Source organism: Manis javanica, chromosome 7, assembly GCF_040802235.1.
Source record: "Manis javanica isolate MJ-LG chromosome 7, MJ_LKY, whole genome shotgun sequence".
NCBI classification, from domain to species: Eukaryota; Metazoa; Chordata; class Mammalia; order Pholidota; family Manidae; genus Manis; species Manis javanica.
This window is the reverse complement of record NC_133162.1, coordinates 135,229,542-135,243,014: the sequence shown is the minus strand read 5'-3', so window position 1 is coordinate 135,243,014 and position 13,473 is coordinate 135,229,542. Positions and strand designations below refer to the sequence as shown.

Below are 13,473 nucleotides of genomic sequence, written 5' to 3'. Positions count from 1 at the left end.
GTTGTACAGGAAGTGTGGCCAGAGGAGGGCCACGCAGGGCCAGCCTGGGGGTGCTGCAGACAGGTCCAGGCTGGGGGCACAGAAGTGGCATCTGGCTCCTCGGCCAGGCTGGGGACACAGGCAGGCCTTGCTCTGGGACGGCCCTCTCCAGACCCCAAGGGGTGGGGGAGGGTCCCCTGACGTCTGAGCAGGAGTCCCAGGCTCTGGCTTGCTGCAGGGCCCTTCCCTCCAGCCATCTCCCAGGCACCTCAGCACACTGGGCTGACGGGTGTGGGAGCTGCACAGGACCTCCTGCTAGTCTGGTCTTCTGGGAGCTGCTGAGGATCCCAAGGGGGGCCCGGGAGGATGGCTGGTCAGCTGGCCATGTGCCCACCCATTCAGTCTTCTGGGCCTCTGGCTGAGTGCCCACATGGGGGTCCCGGAGGGTTCAGAGGTCAGCAGGTACATTCCCCTGCATCCCCCGCACGCACTCCGGGAGGGTGGAGGGGCACCTCGCTCACCCGTCTCCTACCAGGGCAGGTGCCAGCAGACCAGACGCGGTGTGGAAGGGCAGCTGGGGGAGGTGCCTGGCAAGCACATCGGCCAGAGCACTTCATGCCAGGACACAGAGGCCAACCACCCCTCAAGGGAGAATCGGCCTGAGCAGGTGCAAGGAGACCTCATTGGCTGGCAGCCACAGAACAGGACACCTGCATCTCCTTCACGGGGAACACGCAGCAAGGCCGCAGCAGCTCTACTGCCTGGCAAACGCGGCGTGTCCCAGGCCCAGGGCGGTGCCCGGGTCAGCCTCAGGGGTGGTGGCTGTGGGGTGGGGGAGGACTGGTCACCTCCAGTACAGCTGGGGATGGACCTCCCACCCTCCGACCCACTCTGGGAGACACTGGGGGAAGGGTGGACGTGCTCGGCCACCGCCCCCCTGGTCTGTGAAACACCCCTGCCTCCCGTTGGCTCTCAGAGCAAAGCACAGGGAAGGCCGAGTGCGGCAGCAAGCCCAGAAGCAACCCCCCAACGCGCCCCCTTTCCTCCCCTCACCTCTGGCTCCTCTTGGATGGCTCACACTGTCCACCAGGCATGTCCCTGCATCTGGGCATCTGGGCCATCAGCTTGGGGCAGGGGCTTCTTGGAGATCTGGGGGCGAATGTGGCAGAGCCTTACCAGGTGGGCATGGATGGGAAGCAACAGGGTGGCCCCCAGTGCCACAGCCTGGAGTGAGCAGATCCCTTTGGCCAAAACATGGCACGCCCCAGGTCATGCTGGAAGGCTAGGAACACCTGGCGGATGCCCCAGATAGCGGGACCCTTGCTGCCTAGACTTGGGCTGCTGTGAGAAGAGCAAGCACCTTGCTGGCCCTCGAGCTGATCAAGTGAGAGTGGGCACAGGAGCCCAGCTGCTAGCTTTCTCTGAGGGCACTCCCCTGTCTCTGGAGAGAGAACACATTGTAGCCTTTTCTAAAAATGAGGCCCCAGCAACAGGCAACCACTACAAATACCCACCTATGAGGCAGGTGCCACCAGTGTGCCCACTTTACAGATGGGGAAATGGAGGCATAGAAGTCATAGAGTTTGTGATGGCAAAACTGGCATCTGACCCGGCAGGTCTGGCTCCAAGCCCGGCCCGGGGCCCTGCACTTCTCCGCTACTGCCCCAGGGTTCCCGCCCGCTGCTCCCCCTGGGCGGGCCTCAGTGCTGCGGGGCAGCCCAGGGCCTCCTGTGGCGGGCGGGTGGCTCACAGAGCCGTTTACCTGCAGGCTCTGGCCTGTCCTCAGCAGCCCTCCCGCCAAGGCAGGCAGGGAAAGGGGGCTCTGGTTGTTCCGAGTGCGCCAGGTGCGGGGCGGGCCAGAGCCGCAGCCAGACTGGTCTGACCTGGTGCACTGGGCTGAGCCTGACTCCTGGAGGGACCTCGGCTGCAGGGGTGGGCGGTCTCTAGAGGCACCAGGGTTCCAGCTGCGGCCATGACTGTGGGGAGGTCCCCACACCACTGACCCCGTTCAACTCTATAGCTTTACAGACGATTAACTCTAGAGTTTTGGTCTCTCTAGTTAAAATCTTTCTAGACAACTACTGACTCGCCCTGGTTCCTGTTAAGGGGCCTCTTACTGGTTCCCTATGTAAACAAACTCACGCGTGGCCCCCACCGACGGGCCCTGCCCTACACCCCGTGCACCAGGCCCTGTTCCCCACCATCACTGCCAGCCTCATGGGGGCTTGGAAGCTGTTTCACAGATAAGACCTGGGGCCCACTCCTGCGCAGCAAGGTCTGCGCTCCGCTCTTGGGCTGCAGAATTCTAAGAGGATACGAGTGGCCACAGCTCCAGCAAGATCCGGTCACCACCGGGGGCTGGGGGACACGAGGCCACAGGGTGACAGGTCACTGGCTCCTCTGCAGAACCGAATGGCAAATCCCACAGCCCTATTTAGAGGTAGGGAAACAGAGGCTCCAAGAGATGTCTCCCTGTGCCCAGGGGACCTGCCGGCTCCAGACACAAGGTGAGAGACGCTGCCCAGGGGGCTCCTCCGTCCTCCTCTGCTTCACAGCCGGGCCTGCTGAGGCCCAGAGCTGCTGCCTGGAGGGAACCCAAGGGCCTCCCCCACACTGCAGCCCTCCCCGGGGGCCTCAGAGCCCCGTTTACACAGAGAGGGGGCCACGAGCTCCTGCGGTGGCCCGTGGAACTCAGGGCATCCGTCCCCAAGTCCCCACAGGGGTGAGGCGAGGCCCCAGACCCAGCATGCCTGGCTGAGTGAACGGATAGTCCAACCACTCGTGGGTCACCCTGGATGGAGTGGGGGGGTGGGGGGAACCTCTCAGCAGCCAGCCACCCTGGATGGAGCCCGAGAGGGGCGCAGGCAGGAGGGTGTGCACACTCAGGACTCCGGGCACCTGCGGAGCTGGCCAGCTGTCTGCAGGGCCAGCCGGTGGCCATGGGAGAGGAAGGCTACTTTCTGCTCCTCATCGAGGAAAACAGGCCCCAGGCCCACACCGGAGCTGGGGAGGGATGCGCTCATCTCCAGCAGCTAGACGTGCCCCCTTAGGCAGCCGGGCTGACCCTGATGTCCTCACAGTGTGCTCCCAGGATGGACAGCCTGGGACCTACATATTAACGCTCTGCTGTGGGTATGCGCATGCTTGCGGAGTTGCACGCTTCAAAATAACAGGCCCTGGAAGCTGGGGACTTGGGACAACGCCACCCCAGGAAGCAGGCATCCGACCCAGGAAGGAGCAGAGAGATCAGAGATCTAGTCCCACAGCTGGGAGTGCCAGGCTCGCATTCAGGGGCAAACTGGACACCGACACCTGGCCTCTGCCTGCCCCCCCAGGACAGCCCTTTCCTACCCATGCGGACCCTCCTCGCAGCCCTCTTCTGCTCCCATTTGTCCGTGGCCGGCTCTGGGTCTCAGCTGCGTCCGAAGCCTAACTGGGTCCAGGGGCTGCTTCCTCCCGTCTGTGCTCCTAATTCATTCTGCAAACGCTGGGTCTGCGTGGCTTTTCCCACCCCGTCAGATGCTGCAGCTTGTATGTTCTGTTGTGAACACTCACGTGCCTGTCTGTGTGGCTGAGGCTGCACCTCGCCTCCTGGGGCCCCGGCCAAGTTTAGGACTTCTTTTCTGCATAATATCCCTACAAAAATCCACCAAACAGCCAAAATTTAGCAGGAAGAGAACGAGCCGACAGTTTTGGGACAGGCAAGAACAAGAGGAAGGCCTTGAGGACACGTCTCCACACCGTGAGCTCTGGCGAGGGGGCCGAGGTACAGGCCCCACAGGGGAAGGCTGCTGCCCACAAACGTCCGCTGGTGAGAAGCGCCCAGAAATCGTCTTGTCAGGAGACGGGCCGAGCACCCTCCCCCACAGACCAGCTGAATCACATCCTGGCTGGAATTACACAACCCTCCCCAGCGGCTAGGCGGCAGGTCAGCGGCTGGAGGCCCTCAGGACCACCTGGGGGCCTGCCCACAAAGGACAGGCGGCAGGTGGCACTGGACGCTGTGCTGGAAGCCCCCGAGTGCCTGCAGGGCCGGTCCAGCCCAGCAATATGGACGCTGTGCACAGACCTCGCTGGCGCTGCCTGGCCGGAGCCAAGAGGGCCTGATTCCTGTCTTGCTGCGACTTCGGCAGAAACTGCCTGTGTCTGCCCAGGGCCTTGGGCGCCCACGTGTTCTGAGCCTGGCTGGCCTGGCTCCACAGCTGGCTACTGTTCTCAGCACGAGGTCTTCCCAGTGGGGCTGGGGGCCTAGGGGGTGCACATATGTCTGAATGCAGCTCCTGTCTCCAGGCTAAGGGGCTCTGCAGGTTCTTCAACTTTTCTGGGCCTTGTACTTGTGTGGAAAATGGGGACAGTCACCACACACTTGCCACGTGGGGGGTGGGGCCTGACAAGATAACCCATTCCAGGTACTCAACAAGCGCTCAGGACCCACCGAGTGCTGCCAGCCTCCCACCGGCAGCTTTTGCCCCCTCAGACCCGGCCCCATGGCCTCTCACCCCCTTTCAGACTCCAGATGCAGAAAGCTGCACCCGCCCTCTGAGCAGTGGTGAAAGGCAGACACCTATGGCCAGAAAGCAGGCATCTGGGGTGGCTGGGCACGGTGACGGGCCACCTCTGAGGGTGCACCTGTCAGATGGAACTCTTAGGTAACAATCACAGATAGATACGTTTCGCTGATTAACGAAAGTAAACTTTTAAGCCCACAATATTGAACCAATGAGGGCACTGCTGAGACGGTGCACCAATACGACACATAGGTGGTGACGGAGTAAGCAGAGGCTTTGTGGGCAGTAACGGCATGGTTAGGTGAAGCACTCAAACGTTCACCCGTTCAACTCAGAAGCTCCACGGCCAGGAATCCCCAGGGAAGTCAGTGCTATGCCAAACACTTACATCTGAGGATGTCCATTGCAGCACTGCCCACAGGAGCCAGGAGTGGAAAATCTGCACATTCGACAGAGGCAGCCAGTGGCGGCGGCCAGAGGAGGGGTCCACGGCCACTAAAACATTATGCTTTCAGTGACATGGGAACACTCGTGAAGAGTTTAGGTTATGATTTCAACTATAGTAAAAAAAATATAGTGTGTAGAACGGTGACTTTTCTATACTTTTCTCCCAATTATTTACCACAGCCATTCCTTCACAACAACAAAAGAAAGGGGGGATGTGCAGGAAAGATGCAGAGACCCTTAAGAATGACAAAGCCAGCCCCCTCCCCCACCTGCCCCTTCCCCAGGGCAGCAGCCAGAGCCCAGACCTCCCACCAAGAACCCCGAAGCAGTGGGGCTTCGGAGCAGCGCTGGGTCCCCCTGGGAAAGGCCCGGAGCCACTGGGAGGAGCCGCCCTGGACCTTAGCTGGCCTGCCAAGTGCAGCTCCCACCTCTGGGCACCGCCCAGGGCTTACAAGCGCAGGGACCAGGACAGGAAGCTTCAACCACCACGAGTCACACAGCACAAGCCCACCAGGCACAGCACCATGGAAAGTAAGCCATTCCCACGTTTGCCTTACTCCTGCATTTGTTTAAAAAAGAAAAATCTTTTTGGTTTTGTTTTGAATGAAAATCTAATTCTGAATGTTTCGACCTCTGATTCCCTTTGTCTCAACCCAAGGCTTGTGTAGGTGATCAGGCCCGGTGTCACCCCACCCAGGGCCCTTTGGAGGCTGGGCTTGGTTCAATGGTCCCAGTCACATGCTCTGGGTACATCTGTCCCCTGCAGGCGAAACGGGTGTTATCCCGTAGCCGTGTAAGAAAGTGGCTGCGAAGGTGGAGACTGTCCAGTGCCGTGGGAAAGGTTGCAGAAATACTCCCATCTAAAGCCTGCCCCAACTTGGCCAGACCCACTGAGGAGCCCCCAGTGTCCCTGGGAGCAGCCCCGAACTGAACCAAGGCTGACTCCTTGAACTTGACTGGCCAAAGGACATGCCAGGGGAAGGGCGGGATGAGCAGCTCCCAGAGAAGCTGCAGGCCAAGAGGGGATTGCTGCCAACATGTGGGCAGCACCCACTCAGCATCTAGTCAGTGCTGACAGCCATGGACACACAGGACGGCAGACGGAGGACAGCCCACGGCGCCTAAGGCAACAGGGTGCCAGGGAAGGCTTCCTGGAGGAAGAGGCAGCAGAGCGGAGGCTGCAGGGAAAGGAGGTGCCAGCAGAGCAGTGGGAGGAGAGGAAGGCATGTGGGCAGAGGAGGGACCAGTCCTGGCTGAGGTCACCAACACCCTTCTGGAACCAGAGGACTCTGGGACAGTGAAGGAAGCTTGTGCGCCCAGAGATGGGGCTGCAGGGCCAAGAGGGCACACACTGGTGCCCCTAGGGCTCCCGGGTCTGTGCCTCCTGCACAGAAGCACAGTCCTGTAGGGCAACGTCACAGATGCTGGGAGCCCCCCAGGTGCCTCTGGGGGTCCTGCTGCAGAGAGACCGTGTCTGAGCCCAGGACCCCATGAAGGTGGCCTGAAAGCCACACTTGGGTCTCAAATGCCCCGATGGCCCCAAATGAAGCCTACACGATTTCAGGGACATTTCTGGAGACCAGGAATTTCAGGCAAGGCCCTGACTGTGTCTCCTCTTCTGTTTCCTTCAGGCACATGGGAAGAGGAAGGAGCACCATCTGACCTCACAAGGTGACGTGGGGGTGTGGCGCCGAGACACTCTAACCACAGTGGCCTTTGGCAGCCACTGGGGGCATGTTGGCCCCTAGGGCCAGTCCTTCCTGGGGGGGATCCTGGCTGATGCCAGCAGGTGAGGCCCCTCAGCAGACTCAAGATGAAGGGGGTCCTACCAACGCCCTGCTCACATGCCTGCTCCTCTCCTCCAGGCCAGAAAGCCCGGACCGCTGCTAGGAGTCCCACGCCACCCCACCAAGGTCCTGCAAACCCATCCACCTCCTCACCTTGAGGGCCGTCACCTTAACGCATGCCAAGCTCAGAACCCAGGCCTTGGGTTGCCAGCTCTGAGGACCCCCGCTTCCCTGCACCACGAGGCCCACCTCTCCTAAGCCCCAAATACTGCAGACACTGGCCTCGGGAGCTGGGGCAGCTGGGAGGGGAGCTTGTGTCTGAGCCCTCACAGCGTACTTGGCCCTGGGGATGGACAGGAGGAGGAAGGGTCTTTGCCCCAGGTTCAGACCCCAGAGCGCCCCTTCAGGGCAGCTCTCAGAGCTCGGCCCACCCCTCCTCAATCACCATCCAGGGGGTCACTCCAACACCCACAGGGCACATGCAAGGTGACATGAGGCTCCTAAAGCAGGTACCACCCAGCACCAGGCATCCCCTAGGGGCCACCCCTCCGGAGAGGTGCTGGTCCCTGGGCAGACAACTGCATCCCGGCCTCCACAGTGCCCCAGCCTGGCACCAGACTGGCATCAGGAGGTGCACTTTAGGGCAGACGGGCACGAAAACGCACAAAGCCGAGATTACCCAGGCCTCCCGGAAAGCTCATTAAAAAAGCAATCTACCTAGTGCCCAGAACAGAAACGAAGGGGGGAGGAGGTGCAGCTCTGTCCCCTGCCTGGTGGTACAGCCCACTGCCAGAGGGGTCCGCGTAGGGAGGGCTTCCTGGGGACCCCGGCCACCCCTCCCCCACCTGGCCCCTGTGCTGCTGACCTCAGCAACTCCAGGCTCAAGGGCTGGCAGCCTGCACTGTGAGAGGCACTGGCCGACCAGGCATGGCATTTTCCGTTCTTGCTACACACACCTGCCTCGGGGAAGGGGCACTGAGGCCTCCCTCACACAGCACCTGGGGACCCCACCTGCTCCACCCGATCCTGCCTTAGAGTGGCCGGGCCTCCTGCTCAGGCAGACAAACTCTGGAGAAGGGAGGCCGGGGGCGTTTTATCCTGGTGACCCAAAGAGAAGATCAGCCTCAGGAAAGGGGCTGCAGGAAGAACGACCAAGGCCCCCCGAGCTGGGCGGCTTCCCAGCAGGCTCTGCACGTTCCCTTCCCGGCTCTACTGAGCCGATGCCCTCTGGTAGACAGGAGGGTGCCTACCCCCGTCTCTGCTCCCGCAGGCAGGGAGTTGCCCACCTGGGCCTGGTCTGGGGTCCTACAGCCCTGTAGGGCAGGTCCTGCAAATGCCCAGACCCTGCTCGGTCCAGCACAGAGTGAATGGACCGCGGAGGGCCCCGGGGCAAGGGGGATGTGTGCCGCACCAGGGAGGCGCATCCGTGGGAGCAGGCCAGATGCGGGCAGGAGGCAAGCGTTCAGCGCTCCGGACAGGCAGATCCGTAACTGCTGTGGCCTTGAGGGACCCAGAACACCACTTCTCTGGCTGCAAGCTGCGTCGTGGGGGTGGGGGGGCCGGCAGCCAAGGGAAAGACCACAGGAAAAGGACGGAGGGCTGGACAGGAGAGCACCACCAAGGACCATGCTCAGCTTTGGACTGGCCGGACACCCAACTTTCATCACCAAACACACCAGCGACCCTGCACCTTCCTGACCCTAAAGGGTGCCACAGAAAGCCACCACTCGGGTCACACAAGCTCCCCCACCCCGCCTGTAAACGTGGTCCTAAGGCAGATAGAGAAGATAAACAAAAGGCAGGCAGGAAAACCTCAGTTTTCCTGGACACCCAGGGAGACGGCCCCACAGGGCACCAGGAGGAAGAGTTCCAACTTCGATCCCTTAAAATCCAGCACTGCCCTAGCGTCCTGGCTACAAGGTGCTGCCCAGGAGGGCCGGCCCTCGTGCAGGTGAGCCCTGTGTCCCCAAACTCCACAGAAATGGGAGAAGCCCAGGGAAGGGGTCTGGTTGCATGGGGCCCCCCACCAGCTCAGCTACCTGCAACCTGGCTAGTGACCTGCCGGTACCTCCTTCAGAGCGAGCTTGTACCCGGTTCCGGTCCATCCTGGGAGCGCAGACAGGCAGCACAGCCTCCTCCCCGCCCCCACCCAGGTCACACTCGGGCCTTTGTTCTACCTGCACACACCGGCAGGCAGGGCCAGCCCCCTTCCCCGGCAGCTCCTCCCCACCTCGGAAGACAGGCGGGCGGGTGGGGGCCTCCCGGGAGCAGGGGGAGACACTTCCCTTGTCTCATCTCCACTTCTGGTGTCAGAGCGGTGCAGGACGCGAACACTCCAGGTGGGCTACACACAATCAGGGACCCACCTTCCCGCTCCACGACCCAAGGCCAGGTTGGATCTACAGCTGGGGCGGCCCGCGGCTCACCGCAGACGGCACCCCGAGGGCACTAGCTGCTGTCCCGGGGAGCCTGGGTGCCGCCGGCCTGGCGGGTGGTGGGGAAAAGTGGAGGCGAGCAGAAGAGGAGATGAAGGCGAGATGCACGAGCAGGGGTGAGGGCGGGCCGCGGCGGACGAACCGGGGCCGGGAGCCCGGCAGGTAGGGAGGGGGTGCAGCGGAGATGCGGCGCGCGGGGCTCCAGGAAGGCAGGGGCGGGGCGGGACCGGGGAGCCCCGCAGCCCCAGGCGCTCACCTGGGAGTCCGCAGCGTGGCGGGGTCGCGGCGGTCCAGCACGCCGGGCACGCAGTTGGTGAGCTCGGTCCAGTCGGCGTGCAGCCCGCAGCTCCAGCCCGTGGAAAAGCGGGAGAAGAGCCAGGTCTCGCGGCGGTTGGGCCGGTAGCAGGTGCACTTCTTCTGGCCGGGCCGGCAGTCGCAGGGCACCTCGAGGCGTACGTTCTGCACGAGGTGGCGGCCGAAGGTGGTGCCGCCAGTCTTCTGGATGTGCAGGAAGACGATCACGTCGTCGCCCTTCATGTCGAAGCGCAGCGAGCGCTCCAGTTCGCGCACCGGGAAGTAGTACTTCTTCTCGTAGTGCGGGTCTGGCGTGGGGAAAAGGTCCAGGTCGTCGGGCGGCGCGCGGCCGCCGGGCGCTCCCAGGCTCAGCCCCGGGCCCGCGTACTGGTACAGGATGAGCATGAAGCACGCCGAGCCCGCCACCACCAGCACGAACTTGCTGGCGCGCTCAACCATGGTCCTGCCGCCGGCGCGCCGCCGCCGCATGTGTCACCATCGCCGGCGGCCCGGGCGCGGGGCGCGGGGCCTGCGAGGGCGGGGGCACAGCTGCCTCCGCCGCCGCTGCCGCCGCCGCAGCCCGGGCTCCGGCCCGGCCCGGCTACTCGGCGCCCAGGCCGCCCGCACTGGCGCGGGCCGCGGTCCCGCGCGGCGCCATGCCTGCTCCCCGCCCGGCCGCGGCTCCCCGGGCTCGGCTCCGGCTCGGCTGTGGCCCCGGCCCGGCCCGCGCCCCCCGCGGCCCGCTGCCCGCCGCCCAGCTCCGCGCCGAGAACGCTCTGCACCGCCCCGCGCGCCGCCGCGTCTCCGCAGTCCGCCGCCGCCCCGCCCCGGCCCGCCCCCGGCCCGCCCCCGTGGCGCCTCTTGCGGTCGCCGCCCGCGCCGATCCTCGGCTCCGCCCCGAGGGCGCGCGGGCTGCAGCCGGGGCTGGGCTAGGGGCCGGGGTTGCGGGTGGAGCCGCGCGGCAGCGGGCCGGCAGCCGCGGGTCGGGAGCTGGTTCCGGCCCGCGGGGGCGTGGGGAACGGCCGCGAGACGTTGGAGGCAGCCGGACCGCGGCGCGCAGTGGCGGGCCCTGCGGGCTTGCGCCCCTCCCCGGTCCCGGCTGCGGTGGCGCACCCCCACCCTTCCCGGGAGGAGAGGCGTTGACCTTGTACGCCGGGCGCTCTGAAGTTCCAAAAGCCTGCGGGCCGGGCTTGGGGGGACGTGCGGGCGGTGGGGCCGGGAGCACCGCGCAGGCGGGGCAGCAGCGTTGGGGGCGTGGAAGGGGCCGCGGCCGTGCTCGGAGCCCCCACGCCCCCGTGGCCCTGGGACAGTGACCCAGAGCCCCCCTTCGAGAGATGCTGAAGGGCTGCAGATGCCTTCGGCCTGCTTGTGCCGGCTTATGCAGTCCCTCCTGATTTGAACGGAATTTCGGTCAATGTGCATTTTTTTCTCCATGTTTATCATAACCCCAATGAAAAACTTACAGAAAGTTGAACCGGTATTTAAAATTGTGAAGGTCGAGAAAAAATTCCAACCCCCGGCTTTGGTGGGTCGGCCGGGGTGTCTGGTGGCCCTGGAGGCCGTCCGTCTGCCCGCGCGCCCGGGGCCTGTCCCCGCCTGCCAGCTTGGGCGGTGTGCCCTCGGCCCGGCCTGTGGGGCAGGCCCTGTCCCGGAACCCACGCAACCCGGCCTGAGCGCGCCCAGAAGCGTGGCGCCTCCGCGGGGCAGGAGGTGGGCTGGGTTCGCCTCGGTGACAGCTGGGGAGGGCGTAGGGATTCGACTCAGGCCAGAGGGGCTGGGGAGCCAGTCCCGCTGTCAGGCCTGGGTTCAGGTGCCCACATCACCCACTGCCAGGGGCTCCCCCGCTTTCCTTCTGTTGGGGGTCCTGAAAGCATGGGGGCAGGCGGACTGTGAGGGTTTATTGTGTCAATTATTACCTCAGTAAAACTTAAAAATATATAAAATCACACCAGAAAGCCTTCCCGGAAGCCAGCCTGGAGAACTGGAAAAACAAGTGCTGACGGCCCAAAACCAGCTAAGAAGGGAGCGTGAGCTTTTCAGAAGGCGCTGAAGGAATGTCCAGTCTGGACAGGTGAGTGCAGCTACCAGAACACAACACTAGCTGCGGGGGGCGGGGGTGGGCCTGGGAGTGCCTCCTGCTGGGACCTAGGGCCCCAAGCGCCTTCCATCCTGTGGCTAATTTGTCCCTGGTCTCGGGAGGCCTTGGGGGCAGCTTGGTCAGACTTCCCCGGCGGTGATTCATTCTCCCCAGGAGTGGGGGGCTGACACAGGTGGGGGCATAACCGTGGGGTTCCTGGAGCTGTGGCCGCCTGACCCCTTTTCCTGCTGCGGCCTGGAGTCTTTCTTCGTGGGTCTGGAGGCAGCAGCCCAGACTTGGAGGCAGAGCTGCCCTGGGTCAGCCCACCGGGCCTCCTTGCCCAGACGGCAACCCTCTGCTAGTGGTGAATCATCCTTGAGCCTGCCCTTCAGCCAGAACCGCTGGGTACTACGCATGTGTCACTTCCAGTGCTGTCAGCAAGCCTGCAGAGTAGACTGTTCTCTAGGAAATAGGTTCAGAGGGCTGAGGACCCTGGCCCTGGCTGGTGGCCTCCTCTTCCCCACCCAGCAGAGCAGGGTGGATGAGGCCTACAAATGCCTCTCCCACGGGCACTCTGTCGCCTCTGCTCTGGGTGCGGGCCCCACATGGATACCACAGCACCCTCCAGGGCCCAGCAAGCTCCTCTCACTCCAAGGGCTCCAGGGCCTGGCCCTTACTCACCCCAGCACTCAGCTCCCCCAGGCCAGGGCCAAGGCTGGGCGGGCCAGATAGAAATGTGGGTCAGAGAAAGCTGGTGTGCCACTGAAAGTCCTCCACAACCACCTGTGCTTGGCCTGTGGTCCCATCTTGTGACACTCTTACAGCCCTATGGGGAAACTGAGACCTAATGAGGGGAGAGGGGTCTCGCCCAGGGTCCCCTGTGGGTGGCTGCCTCTCCCCGTGAGCTGTGATGGGAGCTAGAGCAGCCTGACCCATGGATAAACGGCTACCCCAGAGAAGCTATTTAATGCAGTGTTGTGTCCCCCAGAATGGCTTTGTACCCCTCATTTAGCCAGAAAGCTCTTTCTAGAATTCTCTTTGGAGGAAGAAAATCTTCCCAAATGGTGACAGGGTTGTACTCAGTTTTCCCCTTTGATTTAAGCGCTGCACAGGCACCGTGGGCCCCCAAGGCCATAGGTGAGTTTCTCCTGCCTCAAAGTCAAGTCAGATGGGCCACTAGAGTCCAGCTGGTTCAGGGAATCAGTAGGCATTTGGGGGCAGTGTGCAATGCAGACCCCCACCCCTCACTGGCTGGGCAGCTTCTGCAGCCTACTCCCTGTGCTGAGCATTCAGGGCCATCTCCCGAGAAACGGGCAGAAACACACGCATGAAGGGCAGTGTGGATTTCAAGCAGCCTGACGGTACGTACGGCCGGGAGGCTGGCACTGCGGGGGTCCTCGGCGCCTGCTCCTCCCACCCCGTCTGCAGGGCGGCCCCGGCGTCTCCGCAGTCCTGAGACTGTGTGTGAGCAGGAGGAGGGCTAATGGTTCGCTGGAGGCAGCGCCCGGCCCCGAGTGTTTTCAGAGCCCAGGAACGGGCAACCTCAGCTACTTCTGCTCGGCTACTGTCTGTTCCCTGAATATCCACTTCATAACTTTGATCATGTGTGATCTCTGACAATGTCGAAGAAAAGGAAAAGGACACAATTAATGGTAGGATGTGATGACCAAATAAAAACAAATCAGTGTACTTCTGCTCCTGGAAAGTGCCAGGCGCTTAAGATTTTGGCTTTCGCTACGAAATGTAATTTCTTTTGAACCCAAAATAGCCCCAGAACCCAAGCGTGATCTTTCCCTCCCTGCCCGCCGCGCGTCCTCAGAGTCCGAGAACCAAGAGATCAACCCGCGGCGCCCCGCCCCCCGCCTGCAGTCCCGCGGAGGGCCGCGCGGGGGCAGCACCGCGGCCTCGCCGCGGGCCCTTCGCTGACGTTGCGGGATTGGGGGATT

The 13,473-nt window shown here is 63.2% G+C and overlaps 2 protein-coding genes across 9 annotated transcripts in view; one reads left to right on the top strand and one right to left on the bottom strand.

The window, feature by feature from the left end:
- HS6ST1 (heparan sulfate 6-O-sulfotransferase 1) overlaps positions 1 to 10,230 on the bottom strand; it is a 31,980-nt gene extending 21,750 nt beyond the window's left edge. The window contains exons 1-2 of one of the 2 annotated variants that reach the window (XM_036996024.2): positions 9,413 to 10,230; positions 1,033 to 1,128 (exon numbers count right to left, since the gene is read on the bottom strand). In XM_036996024.2, coding sequence (XP_036851919.1) covers positions 1,033 to 1,128; positions 9,413 to 9,939 — 623 coding nt within the window. In that variant the 5' untranslated portion in view covers positions 9,940 to 10,230. The remainder of the gene's footprint in view (positions 1 to 1,032; positions 1,129 to 9,412) is intronic. The other variant, XM_017642151.3, reaches the window with a different exon arrangement.
- Positions 5,799 to 13,473, top strand: part of LOC108384910 (uncharacterized) — a 97,756-nt gene continuing 90,081 nt past the window's right edge. For 4 of the 7 annotated variants that reach the window (XR_012133435.1, XR_012133436.1, XR_012133434.1 and 1 more), the window contains exons 1-2: positions 5,799 to 9,060; positions 11,403 to 11,521. The gene's annotated coding sequence lies outside the window, so the exon portion shown is untranslated. Of the gene's footprint in view, positions 9,061 to 10,258; positions 11,161 to 11,402; positions 11,522 to 13,473 lie in introns of those variants that run through there. The other 3 variants (XR_012133437.1, XM_073241612.1, XM_073241614.1) reach the window with 2 other exon arrangements.